The sequence below is a fragment of the Cervus canadensis genome, chromosome 1 (genome assembly GCF_019320065.1).
Source record: "Cervus canadensis isolate Bull #8, Minnesota chromosome 1, ASM1932006v1, whole genome shotgun sequence".
Lineage (NCBI taxonomy): Eukaryota > Metazoa > Chordata > Mammalia > Artiodactyla > Cervidae > Cervus > Cervus canadensis.
The window spans coordinates 5,306,376-5,331,915 of NC_057386.1; the positions used below are offsets into that span (position 1 = coordinate 5,306,376).

The following is a 25,540-nucleotide window of genomic DNA, read 5'->3' on the forward strand; positions in this document are numbered from 1 at the left end:
GAGACACCAGGGGACAAAACTGAAAGCTTCGAATTGTGGGAGGCGAGGTAATCAGTAGACTGAACATGCCGATGACCTTGTGTATTAGAAGGGGGGAGATAGAGCAGGGAGGCTCTGGATGAGAGGAGGTTCATATGGGCAGAGGCTGGGGGTGTGAGTGAGTGATGGTGTGTACACGTGTGTGTGTCCCTGGGGAGGGCTGGAAAAGTGTGTGTACAATGCAGAGGCGTGGAGAAGGCATGGGGTGGGTGGACTAGGGGGACAGCTTGGGCTTCGCTGGCTTTGCCTGGGGAGGGGGTACGGCCTCATCCCTGTACTAACAACCTGCTCCACGGTATTACATCCGCCGGCACGGGCTGGTCTCCTACTTCCCAGACACGGTGCAGGCCCTCCACATGCACTCTCTCATCTAGTTTTCATGCTGCTCCCAGGTATGAATCCTACCATCCCCAGTTTATAGGTGGGAACCTTAAAGCTCCGAGTGAGTAAATAACTCACCCAAAGTCACAGATCCCACCAGAGGCAGAGCTGAGCCTGGAGCCTGACAGGGCGGCACATGGTATGTCCCATGGTGTAAAAGAAGCCCTCTGGGGTTGTGCAGTGCACAACCTTCCCAACTGTACATGGGAAACCCCAGCTGGCTGGCTCCGGAACTGAGCCCCAGGCCTGCCCTAGACTTTTGGTCACCCTCTAAAGTTAGTCAGCCTCAAGTACCTTTTTGCCAAGTGATGGCCGGGCGGGGCGCCCCCGAAGTCTCACAGGCCAGCACCACTGACATGCCGTCGATCACCGTGCTGTCCAGGGGGCCCCTGGTGATGTTGGGGGCGATGCCTGCAAAGGGAGACAGTGGGGTGTCTTAGCCACATCCGGGTCCTTCTCCTGCCTTGCCACTCTCCTTGGTGTGGGTCCTTCTTCAGGGAAGGATGCAGATGTCCCGGTAGGACCCCAGTGTCGGAAATAACCAGAGAACCCACGAGGGCCCCCTCACCACCTGCCCTGTGGAAGCACCTTGGTGATGCCAGTCCCTGCCCTGCCTTGATTCTCAAGCCTCCATCTGGCAGAAACTGAGGACTCCCAAGGGCAACGGACACCCTCCATGACAAGGTTAAAGGGATTCACCTTTCATTAAAAGTGAAATCGAGGCTCTGGTTTGTAAAAGAAAAAAACCAGTGCTGGCCGCAGAAGCAGAGGGCGTGACGGGCCAGAGTCACCCCGCCCCAGGGTGAGAGCCTTCTGGGATCCTATTTCTGCATCTACAGCGGCCTGTTCTCAAGAGGCCCCTGGCTGGAGGAAAGCTGTGTCCTGGGTTGGGGGGGAGAGGGGAGGGACTCGGGCAGGACAGGGAAGGAGACTCACTGGTGACGGCCAGGTAGGTGGAGGTCTGCGCCTCGCCGGCCGCGTTGCGGGCAAAGCACTGGAACATCCCGGTGTCATCGGGCACCAGCCCGCTGATCTGCAGGCCCCCATCGCCTCGCTGCCGGAAGCGGCCCAGCCTCCCTGCCTCCACCACGGCCGCGTCCTTGTACCAGGTGATGGAGGGTGGCGGCACACCTAGGGGGTCGAGCGTCCACCGTCAGCCGCCTCCGAGGGAAGCTCCGGCCTCGGAGGCTGGAGCTGCAAGTCCTCAAGGCGGGGGGGGGGGGATCCCTGTTGTGTTCTGGTTTCTAGAACCTTCTCAGTGCATGCTTGCGTGCTAAGTCGCTTCAGTTGTGTCCAACTCTTTGCGACCCTCAGGGACTGTAGCCCGCCAGGCTCCTCTGTCCATGGGATTCTCCAGGCAAGAACACTGGAGTGGGTTGCCATGCCCTCCTCCAGGGGAGCTTCCCGACTCCGGGATGGAACCCGTGTCTCCTGTGGCTCCAGCCCTGCGGGCGGATTCTTTACCTGCTGAGCTACCGGGGAAGCCCGAACTTTCTCAGCAGCGCCACTGTTGGTCTAGGAAGCGGGGAGAGTTGTTCTTAGATTCGCAAATTCTCATAGAGTAGGCATTCCAAGAAAATTTAAAAGTTCCTGGGGTTAGTTCAGCTTGGAGAGGCTGGACATACTGTATTTTATTCTGGCATATGTAACGGAGTCTTTAGTATGCTCTGGGAACCTCCAGCCAGCCTTTCCAAACCCAGGTGAGCGCGCAGCCCCGTGTCTAGGGGCTCACAAGTGGGATGGGGGTTTCTTCGGAAGCCCCGTCCTGGCCCATCCTCACAGAGAGGACCATGGGGGCTCCTCCTAACCCCTCAGCCTTGCCCGAGCTGTGTCCCCAGCCTGGCACCCTTTCCCCACACCCCCTGCCCCCCCGCTCCAGCTCTCGCTCTGCATCTCTGCTCAAACGTGACTTCCACAGAAAAGCTCCCCAGGCTCCGTTCGAATGACCGCCCCCGGCGTGAGCCCCTCAGCCTGCCTGCTTCTCCTTCCCCCGCACTTTTCAACCCCGACAGCCAGCCGCCGACACCGTATTTCACCCACTCCGAGCTACGCCTTTGTTCACATCGTAATGTCTCTGAGATGAGGACGTGTCTTACAACCGACAGCATGTCATAATTTAATTGGCAGCCTTTTTTCTTTCTTAGTGGCGCATAAAATAATGGGGGCATCTTACAACCCATGGCATTTTAGATGAAATGAAATAAGGTATCTTTATTTGTTTATTGGTTTGTCTGCCTCCCTCATGAGAACGCACAGTTCTGTAATAGCAGCGATCTGGCTCTTGGGTTCATTCTGTGCCTCTCCAGCCCCGAGAACAGTCTCAGCACACGTTCCTGAAAGTGTCAGGTACTCAAGTCATGTCTGACTCTTTGGGACCCCCACGGACTGTAGCCCGCCAGGCTCTGTCCATGGGATTCTCCAGGCAAGAATACTGGAGCGGGTTGCCATTCCCTTGTCCAGGGGATCTTCCCGACCCAGGGATCACGGTAAGCCCACCCCCCACCAAGTGTTTGTCCAATAAATCACTGTCTTCCCCTCATGTGATCTCAGGACGGGGTCAGTGTGCCCCCTCCTCCTCCATGGGACCCTCCCTCCCTCCCTCCTGCCAGGGTTACAGTCTCCACTCTGCGCATCCTGTCATCCCCTTATCCCAGATTGCACCCTGCTTTGGGGTGTCTTTTAGCTCAATTGAACTCAAAGGAGAAGGATGGGAAAAGTGGTAAGTATGCAAGAACTCTGACAGGGGCTGGGGGTTAAGTAGGAAAGGTGAGGGGAGAGGAAGCAGAATGGTCCAGAAACCAGGCAGAGACACACCCGCATTCTGGCAGTTCTGACATTACAACAATGTGGCATTGTCGGCAAGTCTCACATTGTGGGCAATTTGAGTCTGTCACCTATCCTGAAATTATGGTAATTTGGATTCATTTGTAACCTTCACGTTATGGTAACACGGGGCTGATTTCCAGCCCTGAGATTACAGTAGTTTGGCCTGTTTGCTTCCTGGGGTGTCTGCTTAGAGCCAGGCTGACTCTCTGCTCAGTGGTGAGAGGGTGGCGGACTTTAGAACAGTCTATGTCAGGGAGGGGAGAGGTTGAAGGTCTGGAGGGACCTCGTCCCCCTCCAACCATGCCACCAGGTTACCTTTGGCCCGACAGGGGATGTCCACCACCTTCTCCATCTCCGCTGTGATGTGTCTCTCTGGCTCCTTGACAAACTGAGGTGGTTCTGCAGGAGCAAAGACCAGGGAGGGGATCAGAGCCAGGTTCCTGTTGATACGGCCGCTGATTGGGTCGCCCGTCGGGGGGACTCCAGCAGCCCCACCCCGTCTCACCCAGCACAGAGAGGTAGGCACCGCGGACGACGGAGGGGACGCTGCTGCTACGCAGGACGGCCTCACACTCGTAGTAGCCGGCGTCGCTGGCCGTGGGGTTGGGGATGGTGAGCCGGCGGTTGTAGTCGCTGATGCCGCTGGACAGCAGCGCCCCGTCCTTCTTCCAAATGATGTGAAGCTTGATCAGAGGCCTGGATGGGGCAAGGGACGAGGCGGTCAGCCACAGAGCCTCCCAGGGGCTCGGGAGGCAGGGCAGGGTGTGGTGAGGCATGCAGGTGCGGGGGCCAGGCGCCTGAGTTTGCCCTGCCCCTGACACTTGCTAGGTGCAGACCGTTGTGTGGGCAAGTCCTTCAGAGCTCTGGGCCTCAGTTTCCACATCTGTACAATGGGAACAACTGTGCCCTGCTCCCCGGGGGTTGTGGCGAGGGCAGACCTGGCCCCGCGACAGCTCATGCTCCAGGGCTCTCGAGAGCAGGCAAGTGGCCCTTCCCCACGTCTCTCTGCCTCGGCTCTGCCCCGTGCCCCGTCCACTCTAAGTCAGTGGGTGGGAAAGTGTGGAAGTCCTGAAATGCACGTCTGGGGTCTCAGCTGCAGCATGCAGGAATCTTCAGTTGCAGCGTGTGGGATCTAGTTCCCTGACCAGGGATCGAACCTGGGCCCCCTGCTTTGGGAGCACAGAGTCTTAACCACTGGACCAGCAGGGAAGTCCCGCTTTCCTCTTGCCCACGCCTTCACTCAAGGAGGCCGCGGCCGGCAGAGGCGAGCGGCCACTCCCCAGGCTGCTCTGGATGTCGGAAGTGAGTGGATCCCCCACCAACCCCAGATGTCCTGGGCTGGGATCTGCTGCATAACTTCCCCTCGAGGCCTGGGTTCTCCTCTTGGGCGGGGCCTGCCTGTGTCCGACAGCTCTCTGACCACCAACCCACCACCCCTCCTCCAGGCTAAATACCCCATCTTCTTTCGTGGGGCCTCATGGGACAGTTCTGGACCTTTGAGAATTCCACGTGGTCTCCTTGGAGCCCGCAGGTCAGGAGCACCCTCTGGGGTTAATGTGGGGGGGTGTGGAGGCAGGACCCACCTGGCATTGGCCACACACTCCATGGTCACCTCCGAGGTCCCGGCCACCACGCTGGTGTTCCTGGGAGGAATGATGATGGCTGGAGCGATGGGGTCTGCAGGGCCGCCAACATCTGGGGAGAGGAACAGACGCTGGGAATCCCATCCGAGCCCCACCCCCACTAGAGGGACATCGCGGGAGATCTTTGTCCTTATGGGGGGTGTGGGCAGATGCCCCGAAGCCCCGGAGCTGAACCTCCAGACACTGACCCGGGGGACCCTCCCCCCTTCCATCCTCCTCTGGTGGTGGGTCTCTGCACAGCGTCCAGGGAGAGCCCACGGGAGACCTCAGGATGTAACCCACCCCCCTATAATGCAGCCATGCCCTCCTCTTCATCCCCCGTCCTAGTTTTTTTTTTTTTTTGCCTTCAGAATCCTTCCCTCCACCTGCATAAATGCCGTGAAAAGGATAATAAGTTGTCAGTAAGCTGACAACATCTCGTCAGCTCGCTGCTTCATTCGCCACCTCTTCCACCAGAATGCAAACTCCCCACACTGGGCTGAATGCTGTCCCTCAAGTTCATGTCCAGCTGTGAATGCCCCCTTATTTCAGAGAGGGGCTTTGCAAGTGCAGTCAAGTTAGGAGGAGGTCCTGCTGCGTCAGGGTGAGCCCGAAGTCCAGCATGATGAGAGAGATGACTGCTGAGGGCCTGCTGTGAACACAGGGCCTCTACACAGTGCTGTGAGGTCACCCAAACAGGAAGGAAGCCCAAAGAAGGGGGAGATGTGTATACGGAGGGCGGATCCACTTTGCCGTACAGAAGAAACTAACGTAAGACTAGAAAGCAACTACAGACTCCAGGAAAAATTAATTAAAAATAACAAGAAACAAAAGCATCAGTTGCTAAGTCATGTCCATCTCTTTGTGACCCCATGGACTGTAGCCCGCCAGGCTCCTCTGTCCATGGGGTGCTCCAGGCAAGAAGACTGGAGTGGGTTATCACTGTCTCCTCCAGGGGATCTTCCTGATCCAGGGATCAAACCTGCATCTCCTACGCCTCCTGCATTGGCAGGCGGATTCTTTACCCGCTGAGCCATCAGGGAAGCCCAGTAAAGACAGGAGACTTTCCTGCTTTTTTCCTTGAGTCTTTTGAGAAGGGGCCAGGCTCCTCTCTCTGTGGTCAGCCCAAGCCCCACACTGGCAGAAGCTCCACTACGTTCTGTACCCCTGCTCCCTGGCTCCTGAAAATATAAAACCGGAGGACTTTTTCTCTCACGACAAATCCATCCAGTTGGCCCCTGTCCAGGAGGCTCCGGAGGTGGCAGGCCATAACGACTCCCACGGCCCCGGGGCGATGGCAAATGGACATCCTTTATGGGGAAGACAGGCCGCCCAGTCAGCCCCCTGGGAAAAGGTTTTCCTACCGGGCCTCCCAGGCCTTGCTGGGAAAGGCCCAGACAGAATGGGAATAAAATGTAAAAAGTAAAGTAAAATGAAGGGGGAAAGAAAGGAAGCGTATAAACCAAAATAATTGCAACAATATAAAAGCCTCATGTAGGTGCCATAAAGAGCGATCGGATTGAAAGCTGCTGATATAGCCGAATCCATAAAAGTGTGCTCCACGTTGTTTATGACACGCCGGGCCGCACAGGTGCCGAGGCCCGGATTAATGGGGCTCGCGGAGGAGACAGACAGTCAGAGCCCCGCGGCCCTGATGGGTAAACAGAGCCCTCGGCGTTTAAAAATATGAGGGTGCCCCACCCCTGCCCCGCCGGACTTTGGGGCTGCCTTGTCGGCTTGAGGAGGTTAAAGAGGAGACTGACACCCCCTCGAGGGTCCTGGAGTCTTGCCCAGGCCCAGGCGGCAGCTGGCAAGACTCAAGGGAAGGCCCCCCTCCTCCTCCAGATTCAGCAAAGGAGGGCCTGGGGCTCAGGAAGACCTCGTTCAGAACCTCGTTTTGCACCCCCCACCCCCCAATCCCGGGCATCTGGTCAGGATTCTGGCTGCTCTCCTCACCCCCCAAGCCTGTTTTCTCGGCTGCAAAACGGGCGTTAGAGGTCAGTGCCTCTCAGGGTTGTGCCGGTTCAGCCCCTGGCTCGACAAACCTTCTCTGGCCGAGGGCTCAGTATGCGCCAGGCTGGGTGCCAGGCAGGGGGATCCCCCCCCACCCCCAGGGGAGATGGGCGGGGCTCTGACCCCCTGGCACGCACAGTCTGGGGAGAAGTCAGATCGGTGCTCAGACGTTCATGAGATTAAAGGTGCCTGCCATAGGTGCCTGGCAGGAAGGTCCTGGGGGCATGGCTGAATTGGTCAGGGGCTAGTGCAGAGTGCCTGGCACATAGTAGGTGCTCCTCAGGTGACGAGCCCTCCCCGGGGAGCTGCCTGCTGTGCTTGGGGCGGGGTGGGGTGTCTTTGCTTCTTCCCCGCCCACCCCCAGCTCAGCCTGGACCAAGCGACGGAGCCAGCGGCCTCCAGCAGGTGAAGCCATGACTCTCGGGGGCCGCTTGACCAAGGGAGAGAGCGCACGGGTGCTAAAGGCTTCAGGAGGTCAGCAAAGCCTCCAGGGCCTGGGGGGTGGGAGGGGAACTCAGGGAGCCAGAAGGAAGAAGGGCATTCCAGAACGGGGGCCCTCTGCGGGTGCCGGTGAGACCAACGGGGGAGCTGGAGGTGGAGGCGGGTGCCAAGCCCGGGTGGCCTCAGAGCGCCGGAAGGGTGGGGGGAGAGAGCCCCCGGCAGAGGCGAGGGTCCTGGCCCACACGCCGCCCTGCCCCCAGCCCCCTCTCCTGATCCGCCAGGGCTTCTCCCGGCTGAGCCCAGATGTCCTCAGAATCCTTCTTAACACAGTGCCAACAACGGATCGGTCCTTGTGGTTCTTCAGTCGCTAAGTTGTGTCCGACTCTTTGCGACCCCATGGACTGTAACCCGCCAGGCTCCTCTGTCCAACGGGCTTCCCAGGTGACTCGGGGGTAAAGAATCAGTCTGGCGATCCAGGAGGTGTGAATTCCATCCCTGGGTTGGGAAGATGCCCTGGAGAAGGAAATGGCAACCCAATCCGGTATTCTTGCCTGGGAAATCCCATGGACAGAGGAGCCTGGGTACAGTCCATGGGGTCGCAAAGAGTCAGACATGACTGAGCGACTAAACCACAAAGACAACAGACAGCAGATTGGAGCAGACGGCATGGTGAACGCCGTTTTCCATCCCTACTGGGGGAGTCAAGGCAGATTTGATTGGGAGAGGTCGGATCAGGGCCAGATGATTGAGAATTTATAAACTGGGCTACTAGCTGGGAGTCGGCCCCAGGCGAGTACGTAAATGTCTCCACCTGGGGCCCTCTTTACAGAGAAAGGTTAAGCCCAAGAGGAAAACACTCTTAAATCCTAAAATTCTTACTCCCAGCCCTGGAAGATGTGTGTATTATAGTGTCCTTTCTAGGGAAAGGTAGTTGAGGTTCAGAGTAGCGAAGGGGCTTCCCCAGGGTCACACAGCCCATGGGTCTCAAAGCTTGGCCTTAAGCACTCCTACACTCCGTGCTTGTGCTGCGGGCTCCCCGTTTTCAAAGCAGGGAGATGGGTTGGGATTTGTCACCTGGATGGGGGACGGTGGCCGGAGGTCAGAGTGAAGGTGCTCAAAGGGGAACTTTCAGGAGCCGGGGGCTGGAGTTCCCCAGGGGTGGGGGGCAATGTGCCCGGAAAAGATAGGAAGGGGGTGCTCAGGGAAGCCCAGGGACCAGGCGTGAGGCAGTGGGGGGGAGGGGGCAAAGGGCTGAGGACCAGGCATCATCCAGGGGAGAAGGAAGCAGGAGGCAGGAGACCTGGGTGAGACAGGGAGGGTTCTAGAAGCTCAGGTTACAAGGTGCCAGGGAAGGGGTCAGTGGGGCTGAGCCCTGAGCATCAGGGTGAATCAGGGAAGTGGGTTTCTAACCGGGAGGTCGCCGGGGATGGGGCCTGAGAAAGCAGGGGAGCGGGAGGGGGCTGGGACTGGGAGTGAACACAGTGGGGCTGGGTGACTTCTGGAGAGTCGGAAGAGCCGACAGCAGGTGCCTCTCGCCAAAAAGGGGGATGTGCGCGCCTCCAGATATCCGGGGAGTGGCTAACGGGCTGAGTGTTGCAGGCAGGGAAACCTGGTCCCATTATCAGGTTTGTGCATCATTAGTGAATGTCACCGGGAAGTCAATTGCTTCACCTCTTCACCTGTTCGCTCAGCTTTCTCATCTGTAACTCGTGGAGGGGAGTAACAGCCTGCCTCCAGGGACTGTTGTTAATGATGGAACAGCAGTGCCTGGACGGTGCCCGGCCCACGGGAGCGGTGGAAAGGGAGGCTCTCCGTGTGATGGGAAAGCAGAGGGACCAGCCAGGGGGACCTGCCCTGGGAAGACACACCTGACTGTCAGGAGCTTTCTGCCGGGGGTGGGGGCTGGGCCGACTCTGGGTCTCTGGGAGGCCGGCCAGGGGTGGGGGGCGGTCTAGCCGTGCTCAGGCACAGGATGCAGGGTGTCAGCTCTGGACAGTGGCGTGAACGGGGCCCCAGGGATCACTTGGAAAAGCTGCAGGCAAAGCGGAGCAGGCGCCGGCATCTCCCAGGTGAGCTCGTGATGTGGGTGGGGCCCCAGGGCAGGAGGAAGCTTGGGGGTCCCCACTCAGGGGTGAAGCTGGGTCTCAGCCAGCTGCCCCAGGACAGTTTTGATAACCGGTGCAGTGGGTGCGTTGAGTAGGTGTTGAGCGCGTGCGTGCTTAGTCGCTCAGCCGTGTCTGACTCTTTGCGACCCCGTGGACTGTAGCCCACCGGGCTCCTCTGTCCATGGGATTTTCCAGGCAAGAATAACACAGCAGGCTGCTATTTCCTCCTCCAGGGGATCCTCCCAACCCAGGGATCGAACCCGTCTCCCGTCTCCTGCATTGCAGACGGGTTCTTTACCCACTGAGCCATCAGGGAAGCCTGTGCTTTGCCACAGGCGTCCCGTTACAGGTGAGGAAACTGTGGCTCGGGGACCACGTGATTGGACCACAGGTCAGACGGGTGGAGGGCAGGGAGACAAGCTGCCCTCTCCCCGGGGCCGGCTTCCAGCTGCCCACGAGCCCAGGGCCGACCTGCCCCCGCGGGGTGGGGGGCGGGGGGAGAACCACAGGTGGCCATGAGCTCTTGAGTGACCGATGTCCCTATGGAATGGGGTTGAATTTTATCTAATTTACACTTGATTAAAAACAGATCCCCGAGTCAGTTATTAGAACACTTCTAAGTATGTCTAGAACAACTTGGGCTTCTGATCCCACCTTTCCAGTTGCACATTTTATGCAATCTAAATACAGATCACGTATTCCAGATGAAAATCCAGCATCCAAATTTGAGGAGATGTGCTTTAAGTGTAAAATACACACGGATTTTCAAAGACTTAAAAAAAAAACAGTGTAAAGTATCTCATTAATATTTTCTATCTTGATTGTACATTCAGCTGATAATATTTTGGATATGTTGGGTTAAATAAAGTGTAATTAATTTCACCAATTCCTTTTTCCTTCTGAAATAGTGAGCTACTGGCAAATTTTAAATTGCATATGTGGCTCGTATTATAATTCCATTGCGTGGTGCAGCTCTGATCACCACCCAGTGGGACCACCAGCCAGGTACGAACTTGTCAAGAGCTGTGGTGGTCCGAGTGAGGTCACCTGCTGGCTGACACCTGGGCAGGGGGCAACTCTGGGGGTCACTGGCCTTTGCTCTCTCAGCCTCCATCTCCAAAGAGCATGGATGCTTCCCGAGGGATGAGGGATGCGAAGAGGCTGCCTGCCCTGAGCAGAGAGGGGGTGAGGGGTGGGGGTGGGGAGCGGAGGGCGAGACAGATGAGGGAGACGCTGCTCACGGTGGGCGAAGTCGCAATTGCTCCCAGGAAATTGGCTGGCAGGCCGGCAGCTGGGGGATTTGTGTCAGCGACAAGCACCAGGATTTGAAGTGCAGTCACTCGTGGGAGGAGAAATTAGCTGAAAATCAGCTGATTCTGCACTCAATCTGGTACAAATCCTGAGAGCAGGGGGCGAGGGGCGACCGGGTGGGAGAAACAGACAATGGTGTGGGGGAGGCTCGGGCAGACATGGGGGCCCGCCGGAGGGCTGGGGGAGGGAGCACCACCATCCTGGGTTGGCCGGGAGGAGGCTAGGTGCTAAGGGAGGAAGGCAGAGCAGAGTCGGGGGAGGGAGGCTCCAACCTCCGTCTCAGAGTCAACTGAGCCACCCAGGAAGATGCCTGACCTTGACTCGGACCAAATGACTCGATTCCGTTAAGACTCCAGGTATTCAACGCGCTGGAAAATACATGGGGAAAAACACCCCCTCTGATGGTTCTTTTTCCCATAGAAACAGCAGCCCCAGACTGTGGGCTGGGCCCCCAGGATGCCAAGATGAGTGAGACCCTGGCTCAAGTCAATGTCAGAGGTCACACCCGTGACCCTCATAGGTCAGCATGCAGACTGGAACTCTGCTCCTTGCATCCAGGTCTCTTTCTCGGCAGACAGGAGCCTGGTCTGGGGGAGGGGGTCACTGCATATATGGGAAGGGGTTCTGCAGGTGCCAGAAGGCCCAGGCGCGGGCAGGTCGGGACTGGGGAATGTTTGGGGCTTTCTGCAGCTTCCCAAGTGGCTCGGTGGTAAAGAATCCGCCTGCCAATGCAGGAGACTTGGGTTCTCTCCCTGGGTCAAGGAGATCCCCTGGAGGAGGAAATGGCAACCCACTCTAGTATCCTTGCCTGGAGCATCCCACGGACAGAGGAGCCTGGAGGACTACAGTCCTTGAGGTCGCAAAAGACGCGTCTTAGTGACTCATCGACAACAACTGGGCTTTCTGGGCCCTGGAAGACAGAGGCTGGGATCAGAGGAAGGACACGGGAAGGTCCTGTGCTGGCTGGCACCCTTCTCATGCTGCTGGCGGGGACGTCCCCGCGGGACCGTGGATGATAAATGAGCTGGCTTGTGGAGCAGCAGTTGTGCAGATGTGAAGGACGTGAACATCTGGCTCCCACAGGCGGCATGGCGCTCGGTCGCTGCAGGAAGCTCTGGCCCCGTCCCATGGACTTGGCGACTCCCCACCTCCTCTGCCTCCCGGGGATGGTGCACTGGCGGGCGGGGAGCGGGGCTGGGGAGAACGTCCCCCCACCACGGCATCTCCATCAGGGCCCGGAAACCTGCCTTCAGTCTCAGCTGGACAAACGCTTCTCCGTCAAGGAGACTCAAGGAGTCACCCTTTCCATTTGCTCCCCTCTGCACTCTGCCACTGAGGAGAGGGTTGCCTCTCTCCTCCAGGGTGGTGGGCAGTCTCCGCTGATGGACAGCGGCACTTTGAGGCGGGAGCCTGGGCAGAAAGCCTGTGTTCCCATCAGCGAGGATGGCTCGGCTCCAACTGCAAGTGGTGCCTTTTACGTGCCAGCTGAGTGCAGGCAGTCAGCACACTTCTTTAAAAACGAGCTTCCCAGCTCCTGGTCAGCTCTCGCCACTGGCACCTGAGCCCAGGGGTGGCTGTAATCCTCTCATGCACACACTTTTCCCAACATTTCATGCTTCCCCGGATCTCCAGGGGGCCCCGCTAATGGCCAAGCTAAGTGTCCCCGCTCCTGATACGATCTCAGGCTCATGGGGATGGAGTCCGGAGTTCAGTCCCCTCCTGGTTCGCCGGCTCCCGCTTCCACTGCAGCTGGGACTCCTCCTCCTCGGGATGGCTCCTCCCCTTCCCTTTCCCAGCCTCCCCTGTCCACGCCATTCCATCTTCCCCACGAGCCCCGGGAGCCCCATTCCCAAGATTTAATGATGCGCCTCGCCATCGGTCCGGGCCCCGCCGCTGACTTACTCTCCACAGCGAGAGTGATGGGCTGGCTGGTCTTGTTGTCCCCGTTCTTGTCGTTAACAGCCTGCACGTAGTAGCGGCCTGCGTCAGGTGCCACGGTCGACAGGATGACAAGAGTGTTCTCCAGCGTGATGGCTCTGGGAAGCAGAAAAGGGTTCCTCTGATGGGTGGGCCTCCAGGGATGCGATGCCAGCTGGGACAGGAAGCCAGGCCCCCAAGAGCCCCTCCTCCAGCCCACCCCCGGAACCACTGGCTGCCTGAACTCCAGCCAGAATTAGTTTGCAGAGAACCCCACTTCGCCAGCGCTGGGGACCAGATACAGAGCATGTCCAGGGGTCTGGGGCTGTCCAGGCGACGCTTCTCTGCGTCCAGCCCAGGCCTGGCTAGGGGCTGGAGCTCCCCCAGAATTCTACCCTTTCGGGTCACTGCTGCACCAGGAGGGTCCAGAACTGAAGAAATTCATTCCCCAGAATGAATGAATCATGAGAGATGATAATACACTTAGAAATGAGCAGACCCATTCCAGAATAACTGCCTTAGCCTAATCCCGAATCTGCTTAGGTTGATTCAAAAGCCACAGCCTGCCTGTGACACAGCCTTCTGGGGTTCACACGTCCCTCTCAGCCCCCTCTTAGGGTGAAAAAAGGAAGTGAAAGTGTTAGTCGCTCAGTCGTGTCTGCCTCTTTGAGACCCCGTGGACTGTAGCCCATCAGGCTCCTCTGTTCCTGGGATTTTCCAGGCAAGAATACTGGAGTGGGTAGCCATTCCTTTCTCCAGGAGGTCTTCCTGACCCAGGGATCAAACCCGGGTCTCCTGCATCACAGGCAGATTCTTTACTATCTGAACCACCAGGGAAGCACCTCCATTTCCTTTCCCTGAATCCAGCCAATAAGGGGCTGTCAGGGCTGGTAGAGAGGGAAAAGGGAAACCGGCTGGGCAGCGGGGCGCAGACATAGGCGGTTTGCTGCCAGTCTGGCTCCTGCTGCCGGGATCCTGTCACGTAGCCCCTCAGCCCCCACGTCCACAGGTCGGGTGAAGGGCTTGTCCAGGCGGAAGCTGGGCACCCTCCGGGTGTGGGGGCGGGACCCCTGCCCGGCCGGCTCTGTCCAGCACCTCCTCTCACCCATCCTCTTGATGATGAGCAACACCATTAGTTTGTCGAGTCTATCTCTGGATTTTAATGTGATATGCCCGAGACAGCTGTTAAACATCCTTAATGTTAGTTTAACAAGGACAGATCCAGTTGAATTCTTTTCAGATTCTCCCATTAGGTGAATTTGACAGACTTTTAAACGGGCTCTCAAATAAACATCCCTGTGAACGCCTCTCCAGCTTGGTCTTCCCAGCCAGGCTGGGCCGGGGTCCCCCCTTATCCTGGCTTTTGGGGTTCCAGTGCTGGGTCTTATATTGCCTGCTGAGCTCCAGGAAATAGGAAGACAAAGCCTTCCTCTCCAATTCCTGGGAACCCTAATGACGTCCTTTATTTTTTTTTCCCTGAAGAGGTCTTTTTACCTCCAGCTAATCCTAAAGGACGGAGAAGGCAACGGCACCCCACTCCAGTACTCTTGCCTGGCACATCCCATGGATGGAGGAGCCTGGTAGGCTGCAGTCCATGAGGTCGCTAAGATTCAAGACACGACTGAGCGACTTCACTTTCACTTTTCACTTTCATGCATTGGAGAAGGAAATGGCAACCCACTCCAGTGTTCTTGCCTGGAGAATCCCAGGGACGGGGGAGCCTGGTGGGCTGCTGTCTATGGGATCGCATAGAGTCGGACACGACTGGAGTGACTTAGCAGCAGCAGCAGCAATTCTAAAGGAAGTCAACCCTGAATAGTCATTGGAAGGACTGATGCTGAAGCTGAAGCTCCAATACTTTGACCACGTGATGTGAAGAGTCAACTTACTGGAAAAGACCCTGATGCTGGGAAAGACTGAAGGCAAAAGGAGAAGGGGACGACAGAGGATGAGATGGTTGGATGGCATCATCCACTCAATGGATGTGAGTTTCAGCAAGCTCTGGGAGATGGTGAAGGACAGGGAAGCCTGGCGTGCCGCAGTCCATGGGGTCGCAAAGAGTCAGACACGACTGAGCGACTGAACAACAAATGAGGTGATGGGTGTGAGGACAGAGCCAGGCTAAAATATTTTAAGGTCAACACAGTGGGACAGGGATGGTGACCATGTCCTCACGTGGGAATCTCCTGCAGGGACCCTGGTCCTTTAATGCAGCTTGTGGAGGTGGTGAAGGCTGTGGGGGAGGGAGGCTGCCTAATCCCGAATCTGTTTAGGGTGATTCAAAAGCCACAGCCTGCCTGTGACACAGCCTTCTGGAGTTCACCTGTCCCCCTCAGCCCCCTCTTAGGGTGAAAAAAGGAAGTGAAAGTGTTCGTCGCTCAGTCGTGTCTGACTCTTTGCGTCCCCATGGACTGTAGCCCACCAGACTTCTCTGTCCAGGGGATTACCCAGGCAAGAATACTGGAGGAGGTGGCCATTCCCTTCTCCAGGGGATCTTCCCGACCCCGGGACTGAGCCTGGGTCTCCTGAATCGCAGGAAGATTCTTCACCATCTGAGCCTCTAGGGAAGTCCTAAAGCTCTTTAAGTTGGCGGGAAACAAACTTCCATGGCGCTAAGTCCCTGGGTCCGGGGGTCTGTCTGTCTGTCTGTCTGTCTGTAAGTCAGAGGGGCTCTCCTGCCTCTGGAGGACAGCACTGTGTCCGGGACCCCTGGGGCTTGGGTTCGAGTTCCCAGTGAGTGGGGTGAGCAGAGGGCAGTGAGGGGCCAGAGGCCTGTTGACTTGCCCTACGTCTGTCCTCAGCAGGAGGCTAATAAGAAAGGTCCCTGGGCTCACAGCCTTCAGCAGGATGACCATCCCCTCGATAGATGGTTCCGGCACGACCCTGTGCTCACTTCCGAAGTGCACCAGTTCCCTGCAGCACTCAGGAGGGCTTCCAGTCGGCTCGCCCAGGGGCGCCCACGCTGAAGGAGGCTGCCGGGATTCTTGCAGGGCTCCCCTCTCAGCAGAGGCTGGGTTAGGTTCTTCAGCCACAATCCTCTGGTTCAATTTCTTACGTCTGTCCTGCTTCTCTGATTGGCCCAAGTCCTTCCCACCTTCCACTCCCTCTCATGAAGCCAGCCTTTTCTCTCCCCAGCTCTGGGGGGTGGGGGGCAATTGATAATTTAATTAAGAGTAAAATAAATCACCCCAGAACCTGCCCCAAACCCTCAGCATGCATCTTTGTTAGGAATCTTGTCTCCTTTTCAACAATGAATATCAAGGAAGGGGTGGTGGGGGGTGGCTGCTAATCTCTGCTTCCGCCCCGGGAGGGAGAGCGGTCCTCTGTAGATAGCGCAGCCCCGACGGGTGATAGCACTCATCAGATATGTATCTCCAACAAACAGACACCAGAGGATTTGTTTCCAGGGGCCTTTCCTCTGGGCTATGAATATTAATCTGCCGTAATTGCTGAGATAAAAATGCCCTGTGTCCTCATGCGTGTTTGGTAGGAGGGCTGGAGGGGGTGGGAGTGACCAGGAAGGTGTGTGTGTATGTGCGTGTGCGTGTGTGTGTGTGTGTGTGTGTTTGTGCACAACCTGAGGGCATTCTGTCCTGCTGACAGGGACTGCTGGGAAAGAAAAGGGGGGGCGGTGATGGCAGAAGCCAGGAAAGGCCAGAGGAGGTGGGAAGCTGTCAGGTAAGGGGTGATGGGAGTGAGGTTGCAGAAAGAGCTGCATCTAATGTGGCAAACCCCGGAGACAGATGTCCACTTGGCCCCTCCGGCGGCCATGGTGCACGTGGCTCATCCATGAAGGCATAATCCCCCCGAGTCTGAGCCCTCGGGGTCCTCCTCAGCACAGTATTCCTGCAGCCACTCCCAGCTGGCTGGCTTGCAGGACACCATCATTGATACAGCAAGGGCCTGGGAGATCGGCTCAGAAAAGGGAGTCGGGAAGGGGCTGGGACTTGCTGCCTATCTCAGCACCCGTGTGGCAGGGCGATCCCCCTCCTGCGACTCAACCTTGGTTTCTGTGTTAATGGTCCTCACTCGCTGCTTTTATTGAACTTTCATTAGGCCTACGGGAGCCTGGTCCTCACACATAGCACGAGTCCACCTGTGAACATGGCCCCCCCCCCCCCCCCCCCCAGTCATCACCAGCTCTGTAGCAGCAGCTCCGGGTGATTCTCCAGTCCTCTCAAGTGCAGAGTTAATTTCCCTGCATCTTGGGCTAAGTTCTACCACGTAACTTGCATTGACCAATGGGATGTTAGCAGAACCCTGACTTTGCTTCTCCTGCGACTGCCAGGAGGAGATGTTAGGGCCGGCTGGCTGGAGGCTGGGACAAGTGGGGCAGAGGGGACTCACCCAGACATTCTCATCAGCCAGCCCTGACCAAGCGAGAGAGCCAGGCCAAGCTCACCAATCTGCTGATGCGAATGATACATGCATGCTTATCGCATCAGGCCATTGGGACCACTTGTTATGCAGCACTCTTGTACGTGGAGGTAACGGACACATTCCAGGACAGTGGTTCTCAACTGTGGCTGCATGCTGGAATCACTGGGGAGCTTTTAAAAATCCTGACGTCTAGGTACATACACACTGTTGCAATGCAATCAGAGCATGTGAGGGGCAGAATCGAAAGATCAATGTATTTTAAATGGTGCCAAATGATCTCAGATGGTAGCCAGGTTGAGAATCACCAGATCAATTTTCCACAAGTGCAATCACTTTATCCTCTTTAGCCCCCATGTCTTTGTCCCCGCTTTCAAATAATTTCCACACAAAAGAGAATTAAAGATCTCAATTCTGGTGGTCCACTGGTTAAGAGTGTGCCTGGCAATGCTGGAGAAACGGGCTCAGTCCCTGGTCTGGGAGGATCCCCCATGCCACAGAGCAACTAAGCCTGTGTGCTATAGCCTCTGAGCCCGCGAGCTGCAGCGACTGAAGACGGTGTCTTAAGAGCCCATGCTCGGCAACAAGAGAAGCCATCGCAATGGGAAGCCCTCTCACTGCAACCAGAGAGTAGCCCCCATTCCCCGCAACTAGAGAAAACCTGTGTGTAGCGATGAAGACCCAGCACAGCCAAAAATACACAAATACATACATATCTGGGCTTCCCTCACAGCTCAGCTGGCAAAGAATCTGCCTGCAATGTAGGAGACCCCAGTTTGATTCCTGGGTCTGAAAGGCCCCCTGGAGAAGGGATAGGCTACCCACTCCACTGTTCTTGGGCTTCCCTTGTGGCTCAGCTTGTAAAGAATCCACCCGCAATGTGGGAGACCTGGGTTCAATCCCTGGGTTGGCAAGATCCCCTGGAGACGGGAAAGGCAACCCACTCTAGTATTCTAGCCTGGAGAACTCCACGGACTGTATAGTCCATGGGGTCACAAACAGTCAGACACGACTGAGCGACTTTCACTTCACATATGTATTTTAAAAAAAGACACTGAAACCATTATACAAAAAAGACCCTGACTCTGGAGTCAGCAAGCCTGGAACCAGTTGCTTGAGATCTGGCAGAGCAGTTAAGCTCTGGGGGCCTTCACTTTACCGTCTGTAAAATGGGAATAAAATCAGCAGCCTCATAAGGTTCTCATGCGGGTCATTCATTCAACAAATATTTCCTGAATGTGCATTCTGGGGACCAAAAAGGCACGAGGCAGAGCACCTCACCCCGGGAGGTGCGTGTCTGTCCTGGAGCAGAGGGTGATGTGGGCTGTGCGTATTGGAGGCTGGGGGACATGGCAGGTGCTCCGGTCGGCCACGTTGTTGCCAGGATGTTACTATGTTACACGATTATAACATCCCACATGGAACCTCATGCTCCCTGAAGGCAAGAACTGGCCATCTCCGACGGCACTTCCTACAGAGACTGGACAGGCTCCGCCCACAGCGGACCTGCGGCCCACCTGGTCCAGGGCAAGGGTGGCCTCCCTCCTCTGCTGGGAGCAGGGGAGAGTGGGAGACCTAAAGAGGAACGCCTCTGCTGGCTGTCTCCTGGGGGCTCAGGAGGGCCGCCGCTTCCCACCCTTGACCCCTCACCCGCCCTCCGGGGAGGTGTCGGCTCCATCCCTCTGCCCACAAGCCCGGTGGCCACCACCCCTGACCTGGGCTACACAGAAGGGCCCTTGTTAGTGCTGAAAGGACCATGTGTTCCTCTCCCTGCCAGGCCTCCCCGGGCCTCCCCTCCTCCCCGCAGCCGGAACACACAGCCGCGCCCGAAGGACTCCCAGACACACCCGCCCGCCGGGCAGAAACGCCCAGCGCCTTCCGCCCTGCCCGGGAGATGCCAGCGCCTGCCCGTGTGCCCTGAACCCTGGCCTGGAGCCACGGGGACGGAGCCTCTGTCTGTGCCAACTTGAGCTTTTGGAGTGCTCTGAGAGGCAAAATTATTCTCCAGCTGAGAGACAGAGGCCAACACCCTGGGATTCCCCAGGAAGGCCGAGAGTGTCCTAGTTCCAAGTCTCGGCCGGAGTTTCCCAGAAAGGCCCCTGGGAACCCGGCTGCCCTCCGTGGGGACGTCCCCCGCCTGGCTCCACCCCAGAGTGGAGGGGACCCTGCGTCCTCCGCGTCTGGGGGCTCCGTGTGGCCCCGGGTCTCCTCTCCCGGGCGGGGCTGGCTTCTCACACCCGCCCCTGGGGGTCGGGGAGGGGGACGCTCACATGCGGCTGCTGGGCGGGATCTTGCGGCCGTCCCGAAACCAGGTCACCTGCGGCCGCGGAAAGCTGGAGATGCGCGGGGCGCGGATGACGGCGGCCTCTCCATGGGAGACGCTCTGGTGTTTCTCGCCTTCCTCGAAGCTGCCCATGTCTGTGGGAGGGAAGAGCACATGTAGGGGTCAGCGACCGGAGGTCAGCAACCCAGACTGCCCGGCTCCTGGGTGGGGAGCGGTGGGAGCGCAAGGAAATTGCGGGAACGGCCGCCACGTTTGGCCCACCTCCCGTGGCCCCATCACCCCCTCCCTCATGACGGCGCGCTCTGCTTTGTGCTTTGGGGCTTTATATCCATTCACATCTGTATGTCCGCGAACCAATGGATTCATTCAACAACCATGAGACGTCAGTCATTGTTTCAAACAGCTTACAATGGAGGAAAAAAAAAAAAAAAAAACCTCCTGAACAGGCTGGTTGACGTGTCCAAAAGCACGTACGTGGCTGGGATGGGGCAGGGGCAGGATTTGAACTCAGACCCCGGAGTCTGTCCCTGGTCCCCTGCCTGTACTTAGGTGTGGGGTGAAAGGCACTTCCGGGGGCCAGCTTCCTGGACCCTTGGGCGCAGCGTGTGAGCCTGCACAGACATGTGAACACAACACCATGTTGCTCCTTTAGGAGCGTGTCTACCCCATCGGCAGATAGAGCGGGGACCATCCGCTCTGATGTTCCATCAGCCTGGAGGAGAGCAGCGGAGATGAGGTGGGAAAGCTTTGATTGCCCACCGGCCTGCTGGGGTCAGGGTGAGCTCTGACTCTAAGGGCAGAGGCTTTTTATTTCAAAAAAGGTGATGTGTGTTTACGCTGTGCTCAGTCATGAGCCGTGTCCCACTCTTTGCGACCCCAAGGACTGTAGCCCGCCAGGCTCCTCTCTCCATGGGGTTTCCCAGGCAAGATGCTGGAGTGGGTTGCCATTTCCTTCTCCTCGGGACCTTCCTGACCTAGGACTGAACCTGCACTGCATCTCCTATACTGCAGGTGGATTCTCTACCACTGAGCCACATGGGAAGCCTTATATATATACACACACATACATAGCTGTGCTGTGCTTAATTGCTCAGTCGTGTCCAACTCTTCTCAACCCCATGGACTGTAGCCCACCAGGCTCCTCTGTCCACAGGATTCTCCAGGCAAGAATACTGGAGTGAGTTGCCACGCTTTTCTCCAGGGGATCTTCCCAACCCAGGGATTGAATCAGGGTCTCCTGCACTGCAGGCAGAGTCTTTACCAGCTGAGCTACCAGGGAAGCCCATATATATATGTATATAAACGGAATCACTTTGTTGTACACCTGAAACTAATATAACATTGTACATCATTTATATTTCAATTAAAAAAAAAACGATGGTTGCATCAATATTTACCTCCCATCCAACATGTTCCTCTTACACTGTGATGGACACTTCTCCCACTGAGAGATGGGGGCTATGTCCCCTCCTCTTGAATCAGAGGGATTTGTGAGTACACCGGTAGAATATGCCAGAAGGGATCCTATGTGACTTTCAAGGCTAGGTCATCAGAAGGATATAGCTTCCACCTGGCTCTCTGGACACTCCTGTGTGGAATCCTGCTGACATGTTGTAAGGGAACTCAACCTAGCCCACACGGACACAGGAACAGCTTTTGTGCAGAGGATCCAAGGTCCCAGACAACAGCCAGCATCAACACTGGACATGTGACTGAACATGTGAGCCCTTAGATAATTTCAGCCCCCAGCCTTTGGGTCTTCTAGTGGAGACCTCAGTCATCAAAGAGCAGAGAGAAGTTGTTCCCAGCAGGTTCTGTCCAGACTCACAGAATCTGTGAGCAAGACAAATGATTGCGGTCCACCCCCTGGAGGGGAAAATTGCAAATCCCTCCAGTATTCTTGCCTGGATAATCCCATGGACAGAGGAGCCTGGCAGACTGCAGTCCATGGGGTGGCGAAGAGTTGGACATGACTGAGTGACTGAGCAGAGCATGATGTCTGGGGTTAATTTGTTATGTAGCCATAGAGACAGGAAGAGTATATTAAAGTGTTTCTAAAACTGCATCTAATAGTCATTGTATCAAAATATTGGAATCCTGTGTATTTTTCACAGTTTTAACATCAACCTCTCCAACAAAGATTACCCCCTGCCACCCAAATAGTTGCTGACCCTACCTTAGGTTTCTTTCTAGTTGGACTTCACATGGATTGTTTCATTTCATCTGTGTAATAATACCACAGAGCTCAATTTTCCTAAACGTGCATCTTTTAGTTGTTTACTAATTTCTATTACTTGGCTCTGTCTATAAAAAAATTGCATCAATAAATCACATTGATTTCAGTCCTCACAATAATTTTATCTATTTAAAAAACTTTTCACAGAACTCTGAAGATATATTTGAACAATTTAAAGCAATTTCATGGTAATAGTGTTTCTTTCTTCTCTCTCGGGTTTTATTAGCTCCATTTCGTCAGTGAGGAAATTAAAGCTCATGGAGATAGAGTGGCTTATCCAGCTTGAGCAGTTAGGGCGGGGCCGGCCAGCGTCCAGCGAGCGTCCAGACTCGTCCCTGTCTTTGCAGCGTCCAGACTCGCCCCTGTCTTTGCATGCCCTCGCCTCCTCCACGACTTAGCCCCTGCATTCAAGTTTTTCATACACCTTCTTTATCTCCTTCTGCTACACTGAAATCTTCATGAGGTAGTTCTATTTAATTACATTCATGAGGAAATCCCTCTAAGATACCTGGCCCCATACTCTGCACACAGTAGTTTCTCTCTAAACTCATCAAATACCGGGATTTCCCTGGTGGTCCAGAGGCTAAGACTCCTGGCTCTCAAAGCAGGGGGCCTGGGTTCAATCCCTGGTCAGGGAACTAGATCCCACATGCTGCAACTAAAGGTCCCATATGCTGTAACTAAGACCCAGTGCAGTCAAATAAATATGTATTTAAAAAGTCACTCAAATAAAAAATATAAAAAAGGCAGCCAGTACTGTCATGCAACGACTCTTTACTGAGTCCCCTCCGTGGGTCAGACAGGCTCTGCGACAGGTGCTGAAGAAAGCCCTGGTCTCTGCCTCTGTGGAACTTGTGTAGGGTTAGGGGAACAGGTACAAGAAAATCAACCGAGAACCACGCAGTGACATATTGTGACAACAGTTAGGACAGAGAAACAGGGTTTTTCTATGAGAGGGGGCATCAGAGAAAATCTGCTGTATCTACTTCAGACTGGGAGGTGGGGTGAGGCTTTTTTTAAAAAAATGATTTATTTGTGGTTTTTGGCTCTGCTGGGTCTTCGTTGCGGGGTGGGCTTTCCTCTAGCTGCAGGGAGCGGGAGCTCCTCTCCGGCTGTGGCGCAAGAGCTTCTCGCGGCGGTGGCTTCTCTTGTTGAGGAGCAGGGGCTCTAGGGCGTGTGGGAGTTGCTCTGAGGCACGTGGGACCCTCCTGGGCCAGGGATTGAGCCTGCGTAGCCTGCACTGGGCAGGCGTATCCTTTACTACTGAGCCACCGAGGCAGCCTGGGGTGAGGCTTTTTAAAGCAGAGATACATAAAGGGTAGGTGTTAGCCACACGTGTGTGTGTGTGTGTGTCTGTGTGGTTGACAGTAGTAAAAGTCCAGGAGGAAGAGAGTGTGTGAAGACTAGGAGGTAGGAGAGGAGGGCTACTTACAGAGAATTTTAAAAATGCCGAGGGGGTAGGCTGGTGGGTCTGTGCCATGGATGGATGGTTGAATAGATGCATGAGTGGATGGATGGAGGGAGGAAGTGAGGGATGGTGACTGTATGTACATATGGCAGGATGGACAGGTGAAGGAAGGGCAGAGCTGACCTCGCTCCAAGTCTTGCTGCTGCTGCTCCCATCCACCTTTTCCTCTCACAATCATCTCCCCTCACTATTGGCTCTGAGACCCCCAGAACCCTCCTGGTTCTCTCCACTCACTTTGCCCAGTGGGCTTCCTAGGTCTTCCCAGGGAGCCCCTTGTCTCTGCCCATGGGACCCAGGGCACAGGCGTCCCTAACACCAGCTGCAAGGGGGCTGCTTAGCCAGCCACTGCCTGAGAAAGGCTAGAGGGAAGCGCACACTGGCTGGGCTGGGGGTCCAGGATCTCCTAGGGAAACTCACTCGCACTGAGGTGGAAACACAAGGATTTATTTACTGCACTTCCTCTTGGCAATGCATGCTGGCCCATCAGGTCTTGCAGCACTGATCTAACTCCCTAGGCCGTCCCCTGAGAGCAAAGATGTACAGGCCTGGGGCACAGCTAGACGGGGCCTAAAAATTATTCCTAATGTCTTTGTTCTATCTTAAAAGGTCTTGTAAAGCACGCATTCCACTTCAGAGTATATTTACCGCTTTTAGTTATTTTTAAAACTTTTTCTTTCTTCTTTTGGCCATGCCATGCAGCGTGTGGGATCTTAAGTTCCTCAACCAGGGATCGAACCTGTGTCCCCTACAGGGGAGGCGTGAAGCCCTAACCACTGGACCACCAGGGAGGTCCCACTTTTAAAACGTTTTTATCATGAAATATGTCATGCATAAAAAAAGTGAACATAATCTTATGAGTAGTTCAAAGAAGAAGAATAAATGCTCACATACCCAACACTGGGAAAGGCTGAGGGCAGGAGAAGAGGGCAACAGAGGATGAGATGCTTGGATGGCTCAATGGACATGAGTCAACTCCAGGAGATGGTGAAGGACAGGGAAGCCTGCCGTGCTGCAGCCCATGCGGTCGCAAAGTGCCAGACACGACTTAGCGACTGAACAGTAACAACAACCCACCGCCCAGTCTAAGGAACAGAACACGAACCAGCCTCACCTCCCTCCCCGACAGCCTCCTTCTCATCACCGCTCCGCCCCCCCAGAGGTCTAATTGCCCTCTTGGATGTTGGGTCCATCATACCACTGCTTTTTTTTCCTTTCTTTCAAGTTTCCCCACATGTAGATGCATCCTTGCACAGTTTACGGTTAGTTTAGCCTGCTTCTAAGCCCTCTGGATTATTTTGTATGTCATCCACCCCAATTTGGTTTTTTTGTGCAACATGCTTGTTGGGAGCCCCACCTCTGCCCTGGTACCGGGTTTGGTCATCTTCAGCGCTGCCTGGATGTCCGTGTATCCAGACAGCGCAGTGCTGCTGCAGGCCGGCTCTGTTATCGGTGTTTTGCTGTCCTGCTAAGAACAGTCTCCTGTGGGTCTGCCAGCACTCGTTGCTGAGAGAATCTCAAGAGGATGTGCCTAAAGGTGGAATCGCTAGGGTTGTAGGCTGTGCACATGTTGATCTTATGAGATAACGCCAAGCTGTTTCCCTGATTTGCATCAATTTGCCAATTCACACTCCCGTCAGCAGTGGTGGGAGTTTCTATGAACACCTGGTCTTGCTAGACGCTTTGGTTTTTGCCAGTCCGGTGACATGCTGCTGCTGCTGCTGCTAAGTCGTTTCAGTCGTGTCTGACTCTGTGCGACCCCATAGACGGCAGCCCACCAGGCTCCCCCAACCCTGGGATTCTCCAGGCAAGAACACTGGAGTGGGTTGCCATTTCCTTCTCCAATGCATGAAAGTGAAAAGTGAAAGTGAAGTTGCTCAGTCATGTCTGACTCCTAGCGACCCCATGGACTGCAGCCTACCAGGCTCCTCCATCCATGGGATTTTCTAGGCAAGAGTACTGGAGTGGCTTGCCATTGCCTTCTCCGCTGGTGACATGGGATGGTACTTAATTGTGGCTGTGCTTGTTTCTTATGAGGATGCTATTTCTCCATCCAGTCGTGAATCTGCCTCCAACCATCCATGCCTTCCACTGCATTCTAAGTGACATCAAAACATCCCACTGCATCTGAGAATGTCACCGTCTGTCCCCAATGCCCCACCTCCTCAGCCATATCTCCTACTCCCTTCTTCCACATTTAATACTCCACTCAGGTTGAGCATTAAGAAGAATGGGCCCACTGCTGGCATTCTGGACATCAACCCCAGCCCATGGGACAGTGGGGCTGATGCCCTCAGCTCTCATTTTGCACGGGGGCTGCCAAGCTGCCCTGGAGAACCGGGAGCAGGAGCCCTTGGCCCCGTGATAAGTGAGTGGGGCTTGTTGCCGGGGCTGGGGATTCCAAGTCCGAGCCATCCACCCACCCAGTGAGGCTGGGATACACATCAGGGACATTGCTCAGGTGAGCAGGACTAAGAGGCACCCACGGAAGCTGGATGCTGACTCCAGAAGGTTCTTCCAAGC

The 25,540-nt window shown here is 55.8% G+C and overlaps 1 protein-coding gene and 1 non-coding gene across 4 annotated transcripts in view; both read right to left on the bottom strand.

Annotated features, from left to right (window-relative positions):
* SDK2 (sidekick cell adhesion molecule 2) overlaps positions 1 to 25,540 on the bottom strand; it is a 264,553-nt gene that overhangs the window by 83,810 nt on the left and 155,203 nt on the right. For all 3 annotated transcript variants that reach the window (XM_043454318.1, XM_043454377.1, XM_043454457.1), the window contains 7 exons: positions 19,303 to 19,450; positions 12,641 to 12,774; positions 4,830 to 4,941; positions 3,752 to 3,942; positions 3,562 to 3,645; positions 1,357 to 1,551; positions 715 to 831 (listed from right to left, as the gene is read on the bottom strand). In XM_043454318.1, the coding sequence (XP_043310253.1) occupies positions 715 to 831; positions 1,357 to 1,551; positions 3,562 to 3,645; positions 3,752 to 3,942; positions 4,830 to 4,941; positions 12,641 to 12,774; positions 19,303 to 19,450 (981 nt within the window). The remainder of the gene's footprint in view (positions 1 to 714; positions 832 to 1,356; positions 1,552 to 3,561; positions 3,646 to 3,751; positions 3,943 to 4,829; positions 4,942 to 12,640; positions 12,775 to 19,302; positions 19,451 to 25,540) is intronic.
* TRNAG-CCC lies at positions 4,383 to 4,455 on the bottom strand. The gene has a single exon. It is a non-coding gene; the product is annotated as a tRNA-Gly (tRNA).